Source organism: Equus przewalskii, chromosome 2 (genome assembly GCF_037783145.1).
Source record: "Equus przewalskii isolate Varuska chromosome 2, EquPr2, whole genome shotgun sequence".
NCBI classification, from domain to species: domain Eukaryota; kingdom Metazoa; phylum Chordata; class Mammalia; order Perissodactyla; family Equidae; genus Equus; species Equus przewalskii.
This window is the reverse complement of record NC_091832.1, coordinates 8,230,778-8,253,252: the sequence shown is the minus strand read 5'-3', so window position 1 is coordinate 8,253,252 and position 22,475 is coordinate 8,230,778. Positions and strand designations below refer to the sequence as shown.

At 37.4% G+C, this 22,475-nt stretch overlaps 1 protein-coding gene across 7 annotated transcripts in view; it reads right to left on the bottom strand.

The window, feature by feature from the left end:
- The window catches only part of FAF1 (Fas associated factor 1), a 473,410-nt gene that overhangs the window by 315,506 nt on the left and 135,429 nt on the right, over window positions 1-22,475 (bottom strand). For all 7 annotated transcript variants that reach the window (XM_070609689.1, XM_070609691.1, XM_070609693.1 and 4 more), the window contains one exon: window positions 9,260-9,306. In XM_070609689.1, the coding sequence (XP_070465790.1) occupies window positions 9,260-9,306 (47 nt within the window). The remainder of the gene's footprint in view (window positions 1-9,259; window positions 9,307-22,475) is intronic.

Genomic DNA, 22,475 nt, shown 5'->3' with positions numbered 1-22,475 from the left:
GGGCAATGATACTTCACATCTCTAAATTTTGTCACAACTTCTCCATACTTAAAAAAATAGCTAAAGTTAGGAGGCTGGTCACTGACTTACTGTTTTCTTAACTCCAAATACACCCTTCTATAGTCTATTCTGTGATGCTGGGGCTAGGATTCTGCAAAATTATGTTTTTCCTTTGGCATATGGTTTCCTGATAGATGTTGCCATTAGGGGATCCCAGAAAGAGATTAGTAGTTAGGAGGACAGGAGTAAAGACTTCCTTCTGCTTGCATGAATTTCCATCAGCATCACCCTCTAGCTTTCAGTTTCTGCTTTTTTCAGCCTATAACCAGCTTCATTATTAAACCAGTTTCTTGACATACCCAGAGATACCAGTAGCAGCTGGACAGTATGCATTCCACAGAAGTCTGATCCTCAGCTCCAAGTGGCCTCTCTGAGCTTCAAAGTTCTGTTAATCCCTTTGTTCCCTAGACCTAAGAGTGGTAACTTCCTGAAGAAGTTATTATATCAAGGTTACTTCAGTTTTACCTTTTTGCTCTTTCAGTCTTCCATACTTGTGTAACCAATCCTACATTAAATTCCCTCTGATGAAATACCCTTGTGTGGTTTCATTTTCTTGATAATGGACGTCCCAGGAAACAGGATTCAGGAATTAGCTCGATTATGTCCTTGACCTTCAATGCACTGCTGAGCTCCTTGCCAATGGAAAATGGGATACTACTGATCTAAGCCATGTATTAGCATAATGATTAATTAAATTATCACTTGTAGTCAATTATGATCACATGCCTATTGAAACAAGTGCCTAAAGGGACCAAACAGCTGTTTGACTTGACCATTATGGTGATAATGATGACAACAAGGACTATGGGCTAGCTGCTTCCGATTCTAATGGAGAACTTACAAAAGAAAATGACACACTGAGGGTTTTTAACTTTCAGTTCAATCCAGGATAAGAAAGCTACAGAGCTTTTGGGGCCAGCCTGGTGACATAGCAGTTAAGTTAGCGTGCTCCACTTCAGTGGCCTGGGGTTCACCAGTTTGGATCCTGGGCACGGACCCACGCACAGCTTATCAAGCCATTCTGTGGCAGGCGTCCCACATATAAAATAGAGGAAGATGGGCACAGATGTTAGCTGAGGGCCAATCCTCCTCAGCAAAAGGAGGAGGACTAGCAACAGATGTTAGCTCAGGGCTAATTCTTCTCAAATAGAGGGAGGGAGGGAGGGAGGGAGGAAGAGAAAGAAAGCTACAGAGCTTTTGAAGTGGCCCTTTAAAAAGAGTTTCTTATTTTTGTAACCACAGGTATTATCCTGCTAAGAATTAGACCCAAAATTTAACTTTGCAGCTTGCAGAATTACAATGAAAGTTGAATATATATACTTTTGAAGTCTCTTTTGTGAAAGTTAAGACACTGTCTTGCTGAGGGTGGGACCTAAGGTGCAGAAGAAGGATACCTAAGTGGACTCAAATGAAGATTAAAATCTTGAACACCTGGAGTCTCTCTCTGAGCCTCTTTCGTAAGCAGAAATAGCTCCTCCCCCCGGACTGAGAAGGTCAGCCTCCTCTTGCTCGAAGATTTAATACTCTCACCTGAGACAATTACCTTGAAAGGGAATGCTTATTCTCAAAACCTGTCCCCAACACTCCTTATTGTCTCCAAAATCAGATCTAGGTATGCTCCAAGAAGACACGTACAATGTCTTAACTGAGAGAAGACAGTTTATATACAAAACTAATTATAAGATTTTGATAAATTATATCAGCAAAAACCTAGGGAATAGGTATGGAAATAAACTTGAAGTGAGTTTAACCTAAAGAGGTTGGATAGAGCCAAATATAACATGTTTGCTTAAGCAGCTATAAGTACCTCTAATCATTTGCTTGTTGACTGAATGAAACTTAAGTCCCAAAGGAGTCTACATTTAACAAGGATGAAATCCCTGAACTTTCCTGGCAAAACATAGAAGAAATCCATGTGCTGAGAAAAACAGGTATGCTCGAGTGGATTTACCACATACAACCTGAGTATACACACCTCCTCCTACTACAGCATCCATGAGGCCCCAGGGGACACTGCACTAAAGCACTGAGAAATATAGTAGTAAAAGAATCTGCATTCTTGAAAAACTCTGCAGTGGCTATCTTCCATGAGTTAGGAATGACATGGGGAGATGTCACCACTGAAAAAGACTCCCTAATGGACATGATGAGATCCCAGAGTACAGAGGTCAAAAGGCAGAATTTAACAAGAAAAAAATGGGAGCAATTATGTTAATGAACAGCCTGGACAAAAAGTGGCAATCAGAAGATTTCGATCTGCAGAGATCTTTAATAGTGCTTAATTGAACATGGTATTTCTAAGGAAAAAAATTAAAAGTCAGTTGACTAAAATACTACTTGATCTATAAACAGTAGAAATCCTAGACCTGGCAGCCTAAATCCTGACTTCCATAACCACAATGCAGAGTCACAGCCACACCAAGTTTCCAAACACAAGTTGATTCACAGACATAAAGTCCCTAGTCCCCTCAAAGACAATGCAACAGAGCCACATGTATATATTGTAAATTCTCCTCTAAGACTTCCCCTAAGAGACCTGTAGCCACTTACTAGAGCATTTTTGTATTGATAAAAGGAAAATATTTGGATCTTTAGGGGATTACTAGATGCTAACTCTAAAGTTATACTAATTCCTGGGGATATAAAAGTGGAAGACTACAGTGGTAGATGAAGTTTTCGCCCAAATCCACTCACACTAGGTTCAAAGAATCTGTCAACCTACGCTGCAGTTTTTCCCCCAGATCCTGAATATATAATTGGGAGAAACACACTCAATAACAGGTATACATTCCATATTGGCTTCCTGATCCATGGAGTTAGGGTTATTACATAGAAAGGGACAATAGAAAAAGCAATTGATCTTGCACATAGATTTTTTTCTTTAATTTGTAAGCACCACAACAAGGATTTTGCTTTCACACAGTAGGGTCAACAATATACCTTCAATGTCTTTTCCTGAGGATTATGTCAACTCTTCTGCTCTCTGTCATAATAATCTAGTCTGGAGAAATCTTGATCACCTAAACATTTCACAAAACAACATTACTGATGACAAGGTACACTAGTCCTTAAGAGCAAAAGTCTTAAGTACTTGGATGCTTTGGTAAGACACATGCACGCTAGAGATTAGACGATATGCACCACAAAAATGCAGGCACCTGTCACTTCGGCAAATTTTCTGGGGTCCAGTAGTCAGAAGCATGTCACAGCAAAAGGTCAGTTGCTGTTATCTTGCACTTCCCATCAATACATAAGAGATAACCAAGCTAAGTGAGGAAGAAAAAGTCAGACTGGGAAAGTAAAAAATGATTATGTATAACATGCTGGCACCAACCAAAAATAGACTGCTGAAACATTACAGCCCTAATCAAAGACATACCTGAAAGACAGTAGTGAAAGAAAAGCCTCTCAGTGGGGAGAACTTAAGGTTGTACCACAGGTTGACTACTTCATTTAGAAGGAGAGCCTGAGGTACAAATCTACATTGAAGCATGGGCAATAGTTAATGGGTTGGCCAGCTGATCAGGACTTGGAAAGAATAAAAGGAAAACTGGGTGACAGAGAAGTCTAGGGAAGAGATATGGAAATGGATCTTTCTGAATGGACATATGTGTTTCCAAGGTGAATGCTGCCTATAGGCTATCCACTGAACAAAAAGGCTCTCAACGTGGATAAGATGACATTGTTCTGTTGATGTCAGTCAGCTTTCTTCCCTTGCTACTCCAGAGCTACTCAGTGCAGTAAGGGACAATGTGTCCACACCAATAGGGAAGGGGGTTAGGCATAGGCACAACAACATCAATTTCCCCTCATCAAGTCTGAATCTGGCTAGGGAAACTACTGAGTGCCTAAACTGAAAACAACAGAGTCTACTACTGAGCCTCCAATATGGCACCATTCCTCCGGAATCTGGTAAGGGACAGCTTCTATTATGAAGAGGGCAACGATCTGTTCTCACTTAAAAAGACACTTTTTTGGATACGATATTGACTTCCCTGACAGCAGTCCTTCCTCCAGCACCATCATTGATGGATTTAGGGAATGCCTTATTGATCTATGGCTTCCCACACAACACTGGTTCTAACCAAGAAACTCATTTCACAGCAAAAGAAGTACAACACTGGCATCATTTGTGTATACTACTACCCAGAAACAGTTAGCATGACAGAACAGTGGAATGGCCTGCTGAAGACAGTTAGGCACAGGTTGGAAGACAACACCCTCAAAGCTTGGAGATCCACCTTAAAGGATGTGGTATATGCTTTATATCAGCGGCCAAAACACAGTGACACTTCATATATTGCAAGAAAACACAGGTATGGGAATAAGTGGTGGTAGTGGTTCCTCTTATTACGCCTAATAACTTATTGAATTTTTGCTTCCTGCAATTTTTGGATCTGGTGGTTCAGAGATCATAGGTCCCAGAGATGTAATGTTTCCACAATCTGTCCACTGAATTAGAACTTGAGAATGCCACTCAGTCATTTTGTATTCCTCATGCTACTGAATCAACTAGCAAAGGTGGAGGTACTAACTGAAGTGACTGGTCCTGATTACCAAGGAAAAAATTGGGTTTCTGCTACACAATGGATTATTTTCTGGGGCATGTCCAATAATAAGGTTAATGGAAAACTACAACCAATAAAAAAAAAAGGGCAGGTCCACTGAGGATTCCAACTCTTACAGAATGAACATTTGAGATATCCCAAGAGGTAAAGAACCTTGACTATCTGAAGCACTGGCAGAGGGAATATAGAATAAATAGTGGAATAAACAGGTAAATATCAACCATGGCCTTATGACCAGTAACAGAAACAAGCACTGCAGCAGTACACATGTGCATGCACAGACAAAAAATTTTCTTTTTCAATTTGCACACTGATCCTATCAACATTACCCTAGCAATGACATCACTGTAACAATGGCACCCACTTTGTTTCAGCACCACCCTTTAGTGCAAGCTTCTAGCTTCTTTTGATACTTCAAAACAAGTCTCTGCCTTCTGTCAGAGGTACCAGTATCAGCTGAGAGGACTTCTTTCTCATATGTCTGGGGCCATGTTCCTAGGGTTTTCCTCTGAGAATCAAACTTGTATTAACCTAAACCTCTCCCAACCTCTCCCTTTTTTCTTCTAGTATTAGCAGTCACTGTGCTTTTCGGTGGTCAGCAGGGGGTTCTCCTGGGCAGGCTGGTCCTGAAGCAGGCCTCCTGAAATGGCGTGCCTTGGACCTGGTCCACACAGTCCAGGCTCTGCCCATCTTCTCAGAGGATGCTGCTGCTATAAGTCTGCTCACCCCCTAGGCTCCCTCGTGCCCTTCCACCTGAGACTGGTGGTCCAGATGTTTCCTGCAGTCATTATATCTGGATTTTACTCTCAACATGCTCCACATCTGTGTCTCTGATTGCCTATATGAAATTCCCTGTCTTCAAAATTCTTAGCGTGCTTTTTTTTTCTTTTCTTAACTCTAACACTAGGAGACAGTTTAACACTTCTAATCAGAGCAAGCTTTTTGGTATGTCTGTCAGCCACAAAGAAAATTTTTTTTCAAGTTATCACTTGAAAATTTTCTTATTGGCTATAATTACTCTATTTCAGGATCAATAAAAAACAACGAAATTACATTATAGTTTTTCACAAGCATCCCAAAAAAATTAGACAAAGAGAGACTACCAGTTGATGAATGGTCCTATCAGTTCTGACTAACGTTCAATGACATCCAAAGACTGCAAAGGCATCCAGTATTGTTAACCAAAAAAACTATTTTTAAGATTTTTCATCTATGAAGACTGCCATCATATAATATGACCTTATCACTATTTTTTTCTAGTTAATCAATAATTCAACAACAGAAAAAGACACTGATTGGGAAGGGAAACTCTATGGAGAAATCTACTTTAGTTCTATACAGGAGTGTTTTTATCCTTACTCAACTTTCCTTTACAAACCACACAGGTCCTTGGAAGGCAGTGAACAAAGCAAAGTAAACAAACTCTGCACTTGTTTATTTCAATTTTTAAACGTCCATCCCATGGTAAAATCTTTAGGTTAAAAAAACAACACGTGTTTTAAAGATAAATTTATCTTTAGAAAAAAGCAGATTTTTAATATGGGCATCACAGAAGACAATAAATAAAAACTAATCAGCCAAAACGGCTATCTTCTAAATCAGAAAACCAGCATTTATACATTCTGAAAGCATAATGGTCAAGGTTTGAAAACAAGCTTTGTCTTCTCTAGGTTTCCTCAATGAATTAAACAATGGACAAAGAAACATATAGTACATCTGTCTGGGTCATAAAATAAATGTCTGATAAATACCACCCCTTAGTCAATGACTAAAATTATACTATTAATTCATAAAATTTTTAGAAAACATAGAATCTGCTCTCTACTGATACAAGCAATTCATTAACACTTCTTTCTAACAATAACTATCTCCAAAAATAATTTTTAAAAAGGCTCTGGACAATATGCTGAATAAATAAAATATTATACTAAGATATAGTAAAAATACATGCACACACTAGATGTTTATGACTGAATGAATGGTTTACGTTTATGACTGCATAAGTTACACACTTTATAAATATGTTGTATTAGCAATATATTGTCTAGTGAAATAAGGTTTGGAGGATGAGGCAGAGGACTTGCTTATACGCCTGACTCCATCAACATCATGCTGTATAATCCGAGCCAAGTGACTTCAGGCCTTATTCTTTCTACCTGTAAAATGAGGGATAATAATATCTGCCTTTACTCACTTACAACTAAAATAATAAGTGTAAAAACAAAACTGTGGGAGAAGGAGGTTATATACACATATTAAATTTCACCTCCTTTATCTAAAGAAAAAAGTATTAAAACAAAAGTTGTGACATGCCTGGCTTACTGACCTTGAAGAGAACAGAGTGGTATAAAAGAAAGAGCATGACTTTCAAAACGAGACAAACCAGACTCCACCACCTACTACACTTGTGACCTTGGGCGAGTCTATGTAAACTCTCTAATGTGGAGTTTCCTCATCTATGAAATATGAACATTTATCTCTTAAGGGTTGTAACGAGTATTGAGTAAGGAAAACTATGTCAACTACCCAGCACAGTGCCTTACACATTAAAAAAATGTTAGTTTCTTTGCCTTGAACTTAGTGGGTGTATTTAAAACTATATTCTTACTTTTGAAGTCATGCTAAAATCTGATTTCAAGAAAAGCTAAAACGCAAAGGGATTGGGCTCTTCTCATTCCAAAAATGATTCATATTTTTAAAAGATTCTTTTTGGCAACTCTTTTCTCTGTTAAGGTATAAACTGACAAATTGAGAGTCAGTTGAATTCACAGACTGTATTCAACTTTACTACAGAAACCAAACACAAAACGAACATCCTTTTAACTGCCTACATACACAATTCCTACTATTGTCTTCCACTTTCAGTGTTAAGCCTACAACAAAGTACAAAAAGCCCTCTTTCATTTTCCTCTGGTCAGCAGACATAAAAGAGGAGTTTTCAGTTATGTCAAATCCACAGTGATTTCAAAGCTAAACACCAAAGTGAGGAAGGAAAACGATTGAAGACTATTACTAGATACAACTGACTTTCTTCTGTAGATATATTATTCATTTCTTTAACTTAAGCAAATAAAATAAACCAAAACCCATTCTGATGAAGGATAAACCCAAAATACTAAAGTAACCTTATGAGAAATCAATTCAGTGCTGAATTTCTAGTTATAAAATGTATTAAGCAAAAAGTATCATCTGTGACAGGAGAGATGGGATGTTTCCAAGGATGAGAGAATTTCTAGAATTCACTCAGAGCAAATACTATTAATTGTAAGATATATCCAATATGTACTCAGAACCTAGCAGCTGAATCCACAAGGGTTTAGCGAGCAAAAATTTTGGCACAAAAAGTGGAATAACATTTACTCAAGAATAAAACTGGAGCCATATTTAGCAGTCTAAAACTTTTTAAACCAAGAAAAAAATGATCATGAAGGAAGCTCCTGTAATCATCTGGTTTGCTTTCTAGACAAGGGTTGCAATAGAATTGAACGCTTTTGAATGAAAAAAACAAACACCACCACAAAAATTTGGTACAGACTCTGGAAATCAGCCACACTTACTCTGAATGAAACTCTTGCTGACAGTTTAGAAAAAAGGGTGGAGAATAGGTCTGTTTATCATTGCTTTCACCTAAAAACTGTTAATCATTAAGGATGGTACAGGTACCAAATAAAATTCTGCTTCCTTTCTAAATATACACAGTTTCCTATAAAGTACAGCACATTTTGCAATTTTTTATGTTTTTGCAACAGTAATTTTTCTTCCTCTCCAAAACAACCTCATTCTTACTCTGCTGTTTCTGTTTGTTTCATCCGCACTTAGCAGATCATGCTTCAGTGACTTAGAAATCTCAGCCACCAAAATTCAAGCCAAAATTTGAATTGAGAGGGGAGGGGGGAAAAAGTCAAGTAACTAAACTACAGTTGGAAGGACAAATAGTTTTACCTCCTATGACTTTATAGTGTGCTCTTTTAATCCAGAACCAGTGTCCAATTTTAAGGACAGAAAAGTTATAAATTTATTTTTAATTTAAGGAATTATTTTGTAACTATCGTAGCTCTCTTGGCACCATCTTCCAATTTTACCTTCTGGCAATGACACAAAACCACACAGACCATTCCACATGTTAACATTGGATTCTTCAGGTAAAATAGTTCCGTGCTCTGGGAAGTTTCAATATTAAGGACTTACTCAAATTTGCCAAGTTATCATATACTTAATTTAAAAAACAAAAGGGAGGGAAAAAAAGAATGTAGTCAGGTTGGAGATAAAGTCTGGATAGTTAGATTAGCTCTCGGGCTACTGAGCCACATCTCATTTTCTCACTACTAACAGTTTAAAGATTCGGTTCCTTCTGTCTTATGAATTAAAAGACGACCGTAAAAAGCTTTCTTAAAATAAAACCACCTTTAAAAATGGTAGCACCCAATCTGAAATAACACTATACAGTTAAAAGTTGGATGGAGACTTTAAGACATTAATATAATTAACATGTCTGAAAGAACAGTAACTATATTAATGAACTTATAGACCAAAGATCAAATGCTCTATCAAAAATTAAAAGAAAAAATTAATAATTGTCTTTTTTTGCTTTGCTAAATCCCCATCTTACCATTAAGCACTTTATAACATACCTTTGTAGAATGCCATTTTCCTGGGGTATTACACCATTGATAGCTGCCTGCAAACAAAAAAACAGATGATCATTTAAAGTAACAGAAAACTGCTGGGGGGAGGCAGGGGCGGGGACACCGTAAAGGGTAATAAGTATACTTTGAAAATTTAAACATAATACTAATTGTTTTCTTAATGATACAAAATATTTTCTATTAAACGTTTCTCTACTACCTATAATAAAACTGTATTTTAGAAAATTTTAAAAACATGCATTTGGCATATAATATTTCCCAAATCTTGAGTCATAAAAAGTAATTTAATTCCGCAGTCTTCATTCAAGCAAAACACCCACAAAACCAATGCTTAAGGATGTCAGAATAAGTAAAATCAGTACCTTAAAGCAAACTTTTTAACATTATTTCCTTCCTCACATTGAGAGGAGTAAGATAGAAAATCACAAATGAAAAACTCCAATAAGAATTAAAAACTAGTTCAGGAATTAAATTCCTTCTTTCATGTTATAATCATTATTCTTAATGAAAAGAACATTCAGAAGGAAAAAATGTAGGGGCAAAAGTTCTTTGATAAACACAGCACCATGATTATATCAGGTTACAAAAGGAGGCAGGAGCATCACAGGGGAAGTTTCCTGATACAAAACATTCCTGAAATTGAACTTTACGTTAACAAGTCACCATTTACTCAGAACATAGCAACGTGTGACATCATATGCACATTTTTGAAGACTACTAAGCAAGCAGGCTATTACATCCTGGATTGTGAGCAGTTCACTGCAGAGTAATAATGAAGATTCTCTAGAGGAAAAAAACGACCTTTTCAACTTTGCCCCTGCACCACAACAACTTCTTACCTCCCCTTCCCCATCAACGTCCACAACAAAATGAAAAAGGAAAAAAAAAGCTAACACTTCCATGTTTTATCAGTTGCCTGCAAATCAATTGCCAAAAGGAGTTTGTGTATTTTGTGAAACATTAACTTGAATATTTGCCAGAGGTGGGTCAAGTTTACAATGTTAGACTGTTGAACAGAAATAAAGTAGAATGTAAGATGCTTGCTATGAATTTTGAGAGTTGTAATGTTCCACTGGCAAAACAAAAAAACAAAGAAATACACAGATTAATATAGACAGTGGATACCATAGAACCCTGACAACTCTGGAGGCTCATAAATCCTTTGAGTCAAGGAAATGCTAACATCAGTTTTCAAAGCCACAAATTCAATGGAAGCATCTCTGCCTAGTGCGCCAGGTCAACTACCCCTTTTGTGTTGACAGGAATGGTTCCACATACAAATATCTCCTTTGCTAAAAAATAGAAAATGGTATGAGAATGTTCTGTGATGTTGGAAAAGAAACAAAATACCAGAGTTTGGAAAGATTTTGTTCAAATTTTCACTAGGGAATGCCAAGGTATAACGGAAAGAACACTAAAGATTTATAAAGTCCCAAGTTTGAATCTAGACTCTCCCATTTACTAATCTGATCCTTAATATATTCTGTATTCATTCAACCTCCTCGAGCCTCAGTTTCCTCATCTGTATAATGACCTAGTACTATATTTCAGCCAAAATGGGCCTGCCTTTTTGTTCCTCAAAGGCATCAAGTTCTTCTATTTCCTAGGGCCTTTGGAGATACTCTATCTGTTTGGAATGCCCTTTCCCCATTCTTTGTATGGCCAAATCTTAATCATCATAATTGAGGTTTCTGTGAGATACACTTTTTCAAAAAACTCTTCTCTGATCAATCCCCCATCTAAGTAGGTTTGCTCTCACAAAGAATCCTATACTTTTCCTTCAAAGCATCTGATAATTACTTATTGGGTGATTACTTGGTTTATGTCTGCCTTGCTCACTAGACTGTAGGCTCCATCATGGAAAAGACAATATCAATTTTGTTCACCACTTTATCCCCGTTGCCAAGCGCAGTGCCAGTACATAAAAGGCACTCAATAATTATTTGTTAAGTGAATGATGCTAGAGGAGTACAAAGAAAAGCCACATATTCAAGACTTCATTAAGGTTCAGAGAAAGCTTCCTGGATGAAATAACGTCCCAACTATGACTGAAGGATAAGTGAAAAGTAGCAAGATGGGAGAGGGGACAATACTATGCAGAAGGAACAGTCACACATCTCTACCTTCAATCCTTTTCCTCTTCCAAGATCTCAGATCATTTTAAACAATATATTTGTTTTGGGGTAGGAAGATAATCCCTGACCTCAACGTTATATACATAAACTTTGCACATAAATAAGTAAAATGTAATCCAGAATGAAGGTACAGTAAAAGTATAATTTGCTAAAGGAATATAGAACAGGGAGAGAATTTTTGTCTGTGAGGATTAAGGAAAGTTTCAGAAAAAGAAGCATTTAATCTGGACACCAAACAATCGGTAGATATAGAAGCAAAAGAAAATCTCAGATGAGTTCAATTTTGAACATGTTAACTTTGAGGTGATAGTAGGATATTACTTGTTCACTTAACAAATATGTATTACTTGCCAACTATGTACCAAGCTCTGTGCTAGGCAACGGAGATATACTGATGGACATAACACAGCTTGCCTTCTTGCAGGGACAAAAATATATTCAACAATTAATTTTACTATGAGAAGTTCAGGTAATATCCAAATGGAGAAAAAATGTAATTTAAAAAGTCAAAGCTACGTTAAGTGAAACAACATCTGTTTAAAGGCAAATAAATGAAGCCCCAAAATATTTTCATTCTCTCCCTAAGTTTTCTTCTTTGACAAAGAGAAGTGGGACAAAAATAGAATCTTGGGGAATTCACATGTATAAGAAAAAGAGAAGAGAAACAAAAACAAAACAACAAAAATGGACGTGCTAGGAGGCAAAAGGTCAGGAATGTGTCATAGAGGGAGCAAAGAAGGGACTACAAGGAGGGATTAGATAAAATGGAAAAATGAAAATAGTCTAATATATGAGGCCTGAGAAGAGATTATTAAAAATATGTGAAAACAATTTTAGTAAGAGCTAGATTTTAAAAAGCTCAGAAATACATGTGAAATAAGAAGGTAAGTATAATTGACTCTTGAAACAGTGTGAAAAGTATAAAGATAGGAACTACAAGGAGAAGAACAGCTGGAGTAAGTTTTTGTTTGCTTTTTCTTTTTTTAAGAATAGTGATTTCTTGAGCTTAAACAGAATTCATTGGAAAGGGAAACAATAAAGACTCAAGACACAAAGGGTAAAACTAAAAGTTTGGTTCAACAAACTTACCAAATGCCTATTCATTGCCAGATACTAAGCTAGACTTTGAGGATGCCTGGTACCTGATCTAGGACTCAGGAGAGCACAGACAGAGGGGATACCTCTAGAAAAAAGATGGATAAAAACCTGGATTATACAGTAGAAATGATACTAAATACTTAGAGGAACCACATATCATTTGCTAAATGCTAATTATCCCATTGCTAATGTTTTTTTGCTAGGAAGATATTATATCTCTCATTCTATAAAGAGGAAAATGATGATAGGGACTGATTGAATATTTGGCCAAAGTAACAGAGAACAAAGACAACATTTCTATTTCTGTGACCGACTCAAACCACTACAGTGGATATTAATCAGACTGCAGTGTATTTTAAGAAAAGTATCTTGCCTTGACCAAGTTTACAGAAGTTTGAAAATCCACTCTGGCATAATTATTATTGCTTTCATGCTAATTATGTCCATGACATTTTTAATGGACAGTCATTCGTCACTTAACAGTGAGGATACGTTCTGAGAAATGCATCATTAGGTGATGTCATCATTGTGCGAACATCATACAATGCACTTGCACAAACCTAGATGGTATAGCCTACTACACACCTAGGCTATATGGTACTAATCTTATGGGACCACCATCGTATATACAGTCCATCATTGACTGAAAGGTCGTTATGTGGCACGTGTCTGCAGTTAATATACTACAATGAGAATCTACCTTCTAAGTTCTCTTTAGCAAAATTTGATATGAACAATACTCTGGAATGTCATTTCCCAGAATCCACTTGAAGACACGTGAGGTATGTTTAAAGCATAGTGAAAGCCAAGGTCAGAGGTGGCCATAGGAGAGTAAGAATATTCTTATCTTCAGCCTTAACAGAAGACGAAAATGACCAGACTCATGGTGGGCTTTAGACCTTTTGGTAAAGGGAAATGGAAAAAATTCCTGTAGATCTCCTTAAAACATCAGATATGAATGGAAACCAAGCCACTGGTAAATTGGTGCATTATAAAACTGCAGTAGCTTATACAAATCATCTCCTACACATATAGCAAATCTTGGCTTTGGTCTTTTAATTTTTTTTTAATGAATGACCCCTAAAGAAAATGCCAAAGAGATTTCTTGAGAAGGCAGGAGATGAGACAGGGATGTACAGACAGCATCCAAAAGCCTTAATGATAACTTCTGAGTGAAGGAGTTGTAGTAACAAAAAGGGAAGCTAACAGTATATAGTTCTTACCAGGTGCCACACATTCTCTAAGTGATTATGTATATTAATTCATTTAATTCTCAGACTGCACCCATTTTACAGATGAGGATAATAAGAAAACATAATAGAAAACTGTAACAACATTGGGGAGGCAAAAGATGAAAGAAAAAGACTGATAAATTAGATTTCAAAATTTTAAATGTCTGCTCTTTAAAAGACACCATTAAGAAAATGAAAAGGTAAGTCACGAACTGGGAAAAGCACTAGCAACACATATATCTGAGAAACGACTTGTATTCAGAATACATAAAGAATTCTTCTAACTTAATAATAAGACAAGTCAATAAGAAAACAGCAAAAGATTTGAAGAGACACTTCTGAAAAGAAAATGTATGAATGGCCAATAAGCATATAAAAAGATGTTCAAATTAAGCAGCCACCAGAGAAATGCAAATTAAAACCATGATAAGATACATACCTATTAAAATGGCTAAAATCAATTCAGATGATACAAGTTTTGGCAATAATGTCGAGTAATAGGAAGTCTCATACACTACACAATCATTTTCAAAATTGTTTGGTTAGTTTTGTATAAAAGTGAACATATAACCTAGCAATGCTATTCTTAAGTATTTATCTAAAAGAAATGAAAACATATGCCCAAAACAAAGAATTGTATACTAATTCTCACAGCAGCTTTATTCATAATACCCAATAACCAGAAGCAACTCAAATGCCCAAGAGGCAAATGTTTCTTGGGGTATACCACACTGTCTGGGTACAACAGAATACTTCTTAGCAATAAAAAGGAACAGACTACAGATACATTCAACTACATAAGTGCATCTCGAAAATATTACAATAGAGGAATGAAGTCAGACACATAGGAGAAAATAGTATATGATTTCATGTATATGAAACTCTAGAAAAGACTAATTTAATCTCCAAACAAGGCAGATCAAGGGTTGCTTGGAGTGAGCGGGGAATGATAGCGAAGGGACAACAGGGAAATTTAGGGATGATGACTGTGCTGGTGGACGTTACAGAGTGCATACATCTGTCAAAACTCATCAAAGCGTACACTTAAAATGGGTTCATTTAACCTTCAATAGTTACTTTCTTTTTTTTAGAAAGATTAGCCCTGAGCTAACATCCGCCACCAATCCTCCTCATTTTGCTGAGGAAGAGTGGCCCTGAGCTAATGTCTGTGCCCACCCTCCTCTATTTTATACATGGGACACCTGGCACAGCATGGTTTGATAAGCGGGGCACAGGTCCGCACCTGGAATCCAAACGGGCGAACCCCGGGCTGCCGAAGCAAAGCACGTGAACTTAACTGCTACACCACTGGGCTGGCTCCCAATAAAGTTAATTTTTAAAAAGAGGACCACAAAGAAATCTACTTCAAAAACAGTAAAATGGCTGAAATTAAAAAGACTAACACCACCAACTGATGGTGAGGATTTGGAGGACTGGGACTCTCATACATTGCTCATAGGAATGTAAAATGGTACAACTACTTTAGAAACAGTTTGAGAGTTATATATACAGTTAAACGTTTACCATACAATCCCACAATTCCACTCTTAGGAATCTAACCAAGAGAAATAAAAACATACGTTCACCAGAGACGAGTACACAACTATTCATAGCAGCTTTATTCATAATACCAAAACAATAATCTAACCAAAGTGTCCATCAGTCAATGAACAGACATACAGATTGTGGCATATTCACATAAACAAACGTTATTCAATAATAAAAATGAACTTCTGATACATGCAACAATATGGATAAATCTCATATACATTACGTTGAGTGAACAAAGGCAAACACAAAAGAGTGCATACTGTATGACTCCCTTTATACGAAGTTATAGAACAGACAAAACTACTAAAGTGTGGTAATAAAAACCAGATTAGTAGTTGCCTGGAGCAGGATTGGGGGTTACTGACTGGAAAAGAGAACAAATTTCCTAACATGATGGAAATCTTGATGGGAGGGAGGTGGATACAAAATGTATACATTCATGAAAACTCATAGAGCTGTATATACTTAAAATCAGTATAAGTATGCAAATTAGTCATTGACAAAGTTGATTTAACAAAAGAATATTAAAACTTTACTTTAATTCAGTTTCATAGAATGCTAGAAAAATGCAATCTCAGATGTACACATTGCCCAATTAGCTATTATTATGACCCATCTGTGGTGTGTACCTGCCTATCATCCCTTCCCTCTTTTCTTTTGATACAGATCCTGTGTTTCCTTTGGAGAATTACTCTTGCCTCATCCCATGTGGTGGTGGAAATGTGTTAATCATGATGACCCAACTTAGGCCAATCAGATTCTACTTGGAATATGGATCTTGAATGAGTGACTGATTGAAGCTGTGTGCTTCTGACAACAGCGCTCAAGAGGCAGGCTCATGATGAGTTTCTGATGGAGCAACACTGTTTACTGATCTTCCTAAGACTTGGTTGGTCAAGTTTTCCTTCAACTGTGTGAGCTTCTCAGCATCCTTTCAATAAATCCTGCTTCCCATCCACTCCAAAATTCCACTTTGTATTCAAAGAATAATAAAGAGAGATTAGATGAGGTTACATGATAAACAATATAATACACATTAAGTTACTAACAGACCACTATTTTTCCAGGCTTCAACAATTACATCATACCATTATCATTAGCTTTATTCTTATTAGCAGCCTTCTTAGCTGATCTCCAAATTACTGATTGCAGTAATTAATGAAACTACATACTAAGTATATTTCAAATATAAGAACTTATGAACAAGCAGAAAAAGAAAACCTATCAAATTTTAAAATTTATGAAAATAAAAGTGATAAATACATTTTCATTATATATACAATCACACATATATTATTAGCAGACAATCAGAATTACCAATTTAGGCAACTCTGCATATTCCACATGTTTGGAAAGACTGTGAACTAGGATAATAATTACTATTGCAATATGAGCTTGGTTTTGTCCATTATCCATTTTTTTCTATCTCTTGAAAATATTTAAAGTATAAAAAATTACTTTCTAAATTAGTGTACTTTTGTTCAACTTGAAGTTATGACTCTATGGTTTGTCAGATTTCAAATATTTTCAAAATGCCTAAATAAGTATTGGACCCACAAAGTTTTGGTATTTTAGCATTCACAATTCTGATCTTGCTATCAAGCAAATTCTTCCAACAAACCCAGACTTTCTCTCCTCCGTTCATACTGATGCTTTATACAGAATAACCTTTCTCCTTTCCACCAACCCAAATTCATTCACTCTTTTATTCAATGAGCACCTCATATGATCAAGGCAGCGTTTTAGGCACTGGAAGGAATACAAGATGACACGACATGTTCCTCCCAGAACAAGCGGTTACAGAAATAATTGCAATGTAATGTGAGAAACAATATGCCATCACAAAGGAAGGCATGCCTATTGTTGCTTAACGGAACTCAAGACCCAGATTTGAATCATTTTCTTCAAGAAAATTTAACTGACTCATACCACCTATTACTTAATGATTTTTCCATTGTGTTTTACGTACATAGCACTCATTCATTTTATTCGTTCATTTGAATATTTCATTAATTCATTCCACCATTAACCCATCTGATAATTACTAACCTGGAACTATTCTGAGTACTGAGGAAACAACGGCTGTGAACAAAACAGAATCATTCTCTCATGTTTTTGCCTTGAGTAGGATCACTGAGAAGTTCTGACAGAGTCCATCATTGTACAGCTATGAGTTGCGGGATTTTCCCCTTTGACCTTGTATGAGGAAAAAAAATCACTTTCTCCTGTGTGTCTGCTCTACTCTCAATACTCTACTACAACACTACTTCATTTCTGACACCAGATCTGAGGGTTTTCCACACATCAATCAATTCTATGACACCAACTAGGTGCCCTACAATTTAACTCAATTCTGACACTATCTACCTGGAGATAGCATCAGATCCAACAAGTTAAGGGCTCAATCCCACAAGACTACTCCTACTGCAGATACTAACAACAAGTCCAGGTTGTTATCTGTGCTTGTGACCAACCAGCTTTAAGTTGGAGGTTCTCACGACCCTCTCCTCGATTCCACTAATTTGGTAGAGCTGCTCACAGAACTCAGGAAAACATTTTACTTACTAGATTACCAGCTTCTTATAAAAGGATATAACTCAGGAACAGCCAGATGGAAGAGATGCATAGGGTGAGGTATGTGGGAAGGGACACAGAGCTTCCATGCTCTCTCCAGGCATACCAGCCTCCCCATATCTCCAGGTGTTCACCAACCCAGAAGCTCCCCAAATCCTACCATTAGGATTTTTATGGAAGCTTCATTACATAAGCATGATCAATCATTAACTCAATCTCCAGTCCCTCTCCCCTTCCCAGAGGAAGGGGATGGGACTGAAAGTTCCAGACTTCTAATCAAGGCTCTGTCTTTCTGGTGACCAGCCCCCATCATGAAGCTAGCCAGGAACCCAAGAGTCTCCTCATTAGAACAAAAGACACTCCTATCACCTGGGGAATTCCAGGGAATTTAGGAGAGCTGTGTCAGGAACCAGGGTCAAAGACCAAATATTAGAACAAATGACACTACTAGTGCTCTTATCACTTAGGAAATTACAAGGGTTTTAGAAGCTCTGTGCCAGGAATTGGGGGCAGAGACCAATATATATATTTTCTATTATTTCACAGACCTCATTAGTATTATGCTAATCAAGTGAGCTATGAGAAAAGGGTCTATTTGGGGTTGAAAATTTTCCTAGCTATGGATGTGAGAGGCCAACGAAACAAGAGTAGTAGATTTAAGTGTCCACACTAAATTGGAGTTCTAAAGAAAGACTATGAGATTATGGTTGGAAGTCAATGAGGCCTCAAAAAGATGCTTAACACCATTTTCTCCTCTTTCCTTCTGGGCAGAAAGGAAAATCATCTTTCATAAATAATTATTTAGTTTTCCATTAAGTATCTGTAACAGATTATTTCCAACATCTACTATATTTAAATTCTCCTAAATTTTCCTTCAAATTCCTACTTTTCAAATATTTTAATCACTATGATACCAGCCTCTAAACTTTCATCAAGTACTCTACTGTATGACTCCGAAGCTGATGAGTCTTTCCTCCATTCTTGTGGAATTCAATAGAGGAATATATTTAAGATACTATGAAGGCAAACCAGTGCAAGTAATTTGAAAGTCAGGAGAACAGCTGGGAAGAAGGGATGGTATCTAAACCAAGTGCTAAAGCAGGGCTCTTCTAGGTAAAAGAGACTTGAGTGAGAGAATTCAGGGAGAGATTTTTTTTTTTTTAAGTGCAAAAGTATGAATCTACTTAATCTATCCAGGAAACTGAAAGTAGTTCTGTGTGGCTTCAGCAAAGGTTTGAGTCAGGAAGCAGTGAGAGGCTAGTTGGAAAGGTAAGCAAGAGTTAGATTATGAGAGCCAGTATAAAGGCATTAAAAGTTTTACTTAACCTGAAGATAATGGAGAAGCAACTACTGCACCTCAAAGTTGCCCTTTAGGAAGATCATTTGGGCAGGGTTGCTAGTTAAGAATTGAAAAAGAGGAAATTGCTGAGAATGATGCCCAGGCTTCTGGCTTGAGTGACGGAGTAGACTGCTCCTGCTCCAGTCCTCCCAATCACCAAAAATGCAAGCAATTCTTATGATTCTGTTGTTCAAGTCAAAAACTGTGTAGTCATCCTCAATTCTTTTCTTTCTCACACCTTTATTCTATCTCCAAAATGTAGAATCTGACCGACGTTCTCTGCTACCACCCTGATCTAAAGCACCATCTTTCCTCTGGATTAGTATTTCAACAACCTCCAAACTGATCCCCAGTCCCCCTGCTTGCATCATTGCCCCACCACACTTACTGCCTATTCACACAGCAGCCAGTATGTCAGTAAGTCAAATAAAACCCTTTTCCCACTCAAAATACTCTGATGATATAGAAAGGCATTAAAGTCCTTATTCTGACCTTAAATAATCAAGTGATGTCAACATCATGGCAGAGTAAACTTTCGCAGGACTCTCTCCCCTCCAACATACAATGAAAAGGGAAATACATACTCCAACAGAGGACATCCTAACACAACACAAAAAATGTCAGAGACACACACAGCCATAGGATGGAGGGTGGAGAGTTTGTAGCACCACTCAGAGGAGCTAGAACATGGTAAGAGAGAACTTCACTCCCTCCCCTAAAAACTGCAAACCACAACTACAGGAGGCTCGAAGAGGGAAGGAAGGGGTGAGCAGATGTTCATTCGCAGGAACACCAAGGACCCCCAAGGGCCCGTACGGCCTAGAGGGAAGACCTCTACCTGGGCGAGAGCTTTCGTGGGGGGTGACCTCATCAAGCCAACACCCCAGGAAAGCAGGTAGTGAGAGCAGAGTGAGAAAGACTAGAGTGCACGCAGGAGAAAGCACCCCATCCCTGACCTGGCCCCCCACTCCCACTGCCTGGGATCTCGGCTGAAGGCAGAGGGCTTAGAAGATGCTGGTCTTGACCCCCCACCAAGTGGCAATAGGCAGTAACTGCAACTAAATAATATCAGGACGCGTAGGAACTGAACCACCCCCTCTAGCAATATCAAATCTCCAGGCCAGAGAGACAGCAACAAGTACCCAGAATTCAGCCCTGAGGACACAGAAATATGTAATCTAAATGAAAATGAATTCAAAACAGCTATCATCAAAAAACTCAACAAGATAGAACAGAATGTAGAGAAACAATTCAACGAGTTCAGGAGCTACTTCACAAAAGAGATTGCAACTATAAAGAAGAATCACTCTGAAATATTAGAAATAAAAGACATAATGGAAGAGATAAAACAAAATATGGATTCCCTGAATGCTCGAGTGGACATCATAGAGGAGCATATCAGCATAACTGAAGATAGACATTTTGAAAGGCTCCAGACAGAGGAGGAGGGAGAACTAAGACTAAAAAGAAATGAAGAAAGTCTCCGAGAAATATCCAACTCAACTAGGAAATGCAACATAAGAATTATAGGTATTCCAGAAGGAAAGAGGAGGAGAATGAAGCAGAAAGCGTGTTCAAATAAATAATAGCAGAGAACTTCCCAAAGCAAGGGAAAGAGAGGGAAATCCATGTGGAAGAGCCTTCTACATCTCCTAGATATGTCAATGTAAAAAGACCTACTGCAAGGTATACAGTGGTAAAACTGACAAAAAAATGAATGACAAAGAAAGAATATTAAGGGCAGCAAGGGAGAAGAAAATAACCCTCAAAGGAACTCCTATCAGGCTTTCAGTGGATTTCTCTGTAGAAACCATACAGGGTAGGAGAGAATGGAATGACATATTCAAATCTTTAAAGGACAAAAATTTACAGCCAAGAACACTCTTATGCAGCAAAAATATCCTTCAGATATGATGGACAAATAAAAACTTTCCCAGACAAACAAAAGCTAAGGGAGTTTGTAGCCACAAGACACCCCCCCTCCACAAGGAATCCTCAAGAAGGCCTTCATACCTGAAAGAAAAAGGGGGCGGGGGGAGAAAGGGGTTATAAAGCATGGAGTAAGGAGATAAACAGGTAGACAGAGTTAGAATAGAAGAGCAAATACTCAAGTATAGCATTAAAGATAACAGGGAAGGAAAACACCAAAAACAAAGATAATCTTGTCAGTTTAAACTCAAACTCATAACACAAGATGGAATAAGATGTGAGAAAAACAACTTTGGAGGGGAGGAGGAAAAGGACTGAATCGGCTTAGACTAAGGACATAAGAGGCCATCAGAAACAGGACTATCTTATACACGAGATTCTGAATACTAACCTCATGGTAACCACTGAACGAAAAAGCAGAACAGAGACACAAATAATAAATAAGAAGAAAACAAAGAAACACATCATAAAAAACAACATAATTATATGGGTAGACCAAAACACACAGGACAAGAAACAAAGGAAATGCAGGGAAACCAGAAAACGAGTGATAAAATGACAGCATTAAGCCCTCATATACCAATAATCACCCTAAACTTAAATAGATTGAATTCTCCAATAAAAAGACACAGAGTGGCAAGAGGGATTAAAGAATAAGACCCAAGAATATGCTGCCTCCAGGAAACACAGCTCAGCTCCAATGACAAACACAGGCTCAGACCAAAGGGATGGAAGACGATACTCCAAGCTAATGGCAAACAAAAGAAAACAGGTGTTGCAATACTTACATCAGACAAAGTAGACTTGAAGATAAGGCAGGTAAAGAGAGTCAAAGAGGGGCAGTATATAATGATCAAAGGGACACTCCATCAAGAAGAAATAACGCTTATAAATATCTATGCACCCAACACAGGAGCACCAAAGTTCATAAAGCAACTATTAACAAACTAAAAGAAGACATTAATAATAACGCAATAATAGTAGGGGATCTCAACACTCCACTCACATCAATGGATATATCATCCAGACACAAAATCAATAAGGAAGCAGTGGAATTAAATGAAAAGCTAAACCAAATGGACTTAGACATACACAGAACACTCAATCCAAAAACAACAGAATACACATTATTCTCAAGTGCACACAGCACATTCTCAAGGATAGCGATATGCTGTGAAAGAAGGGAAGCCTCAATAAATTTAAGAAGACTAAAATAATAACAAGCATCTTTTCTGATCACAATGCTATAAAGCTAGAAATTAATTACAAGAAAAAAGCTGAGAAAGGGACAAAGATGTGGAGACTCAACAACATGCTATTGAACAACCAATGGATCATTGAAG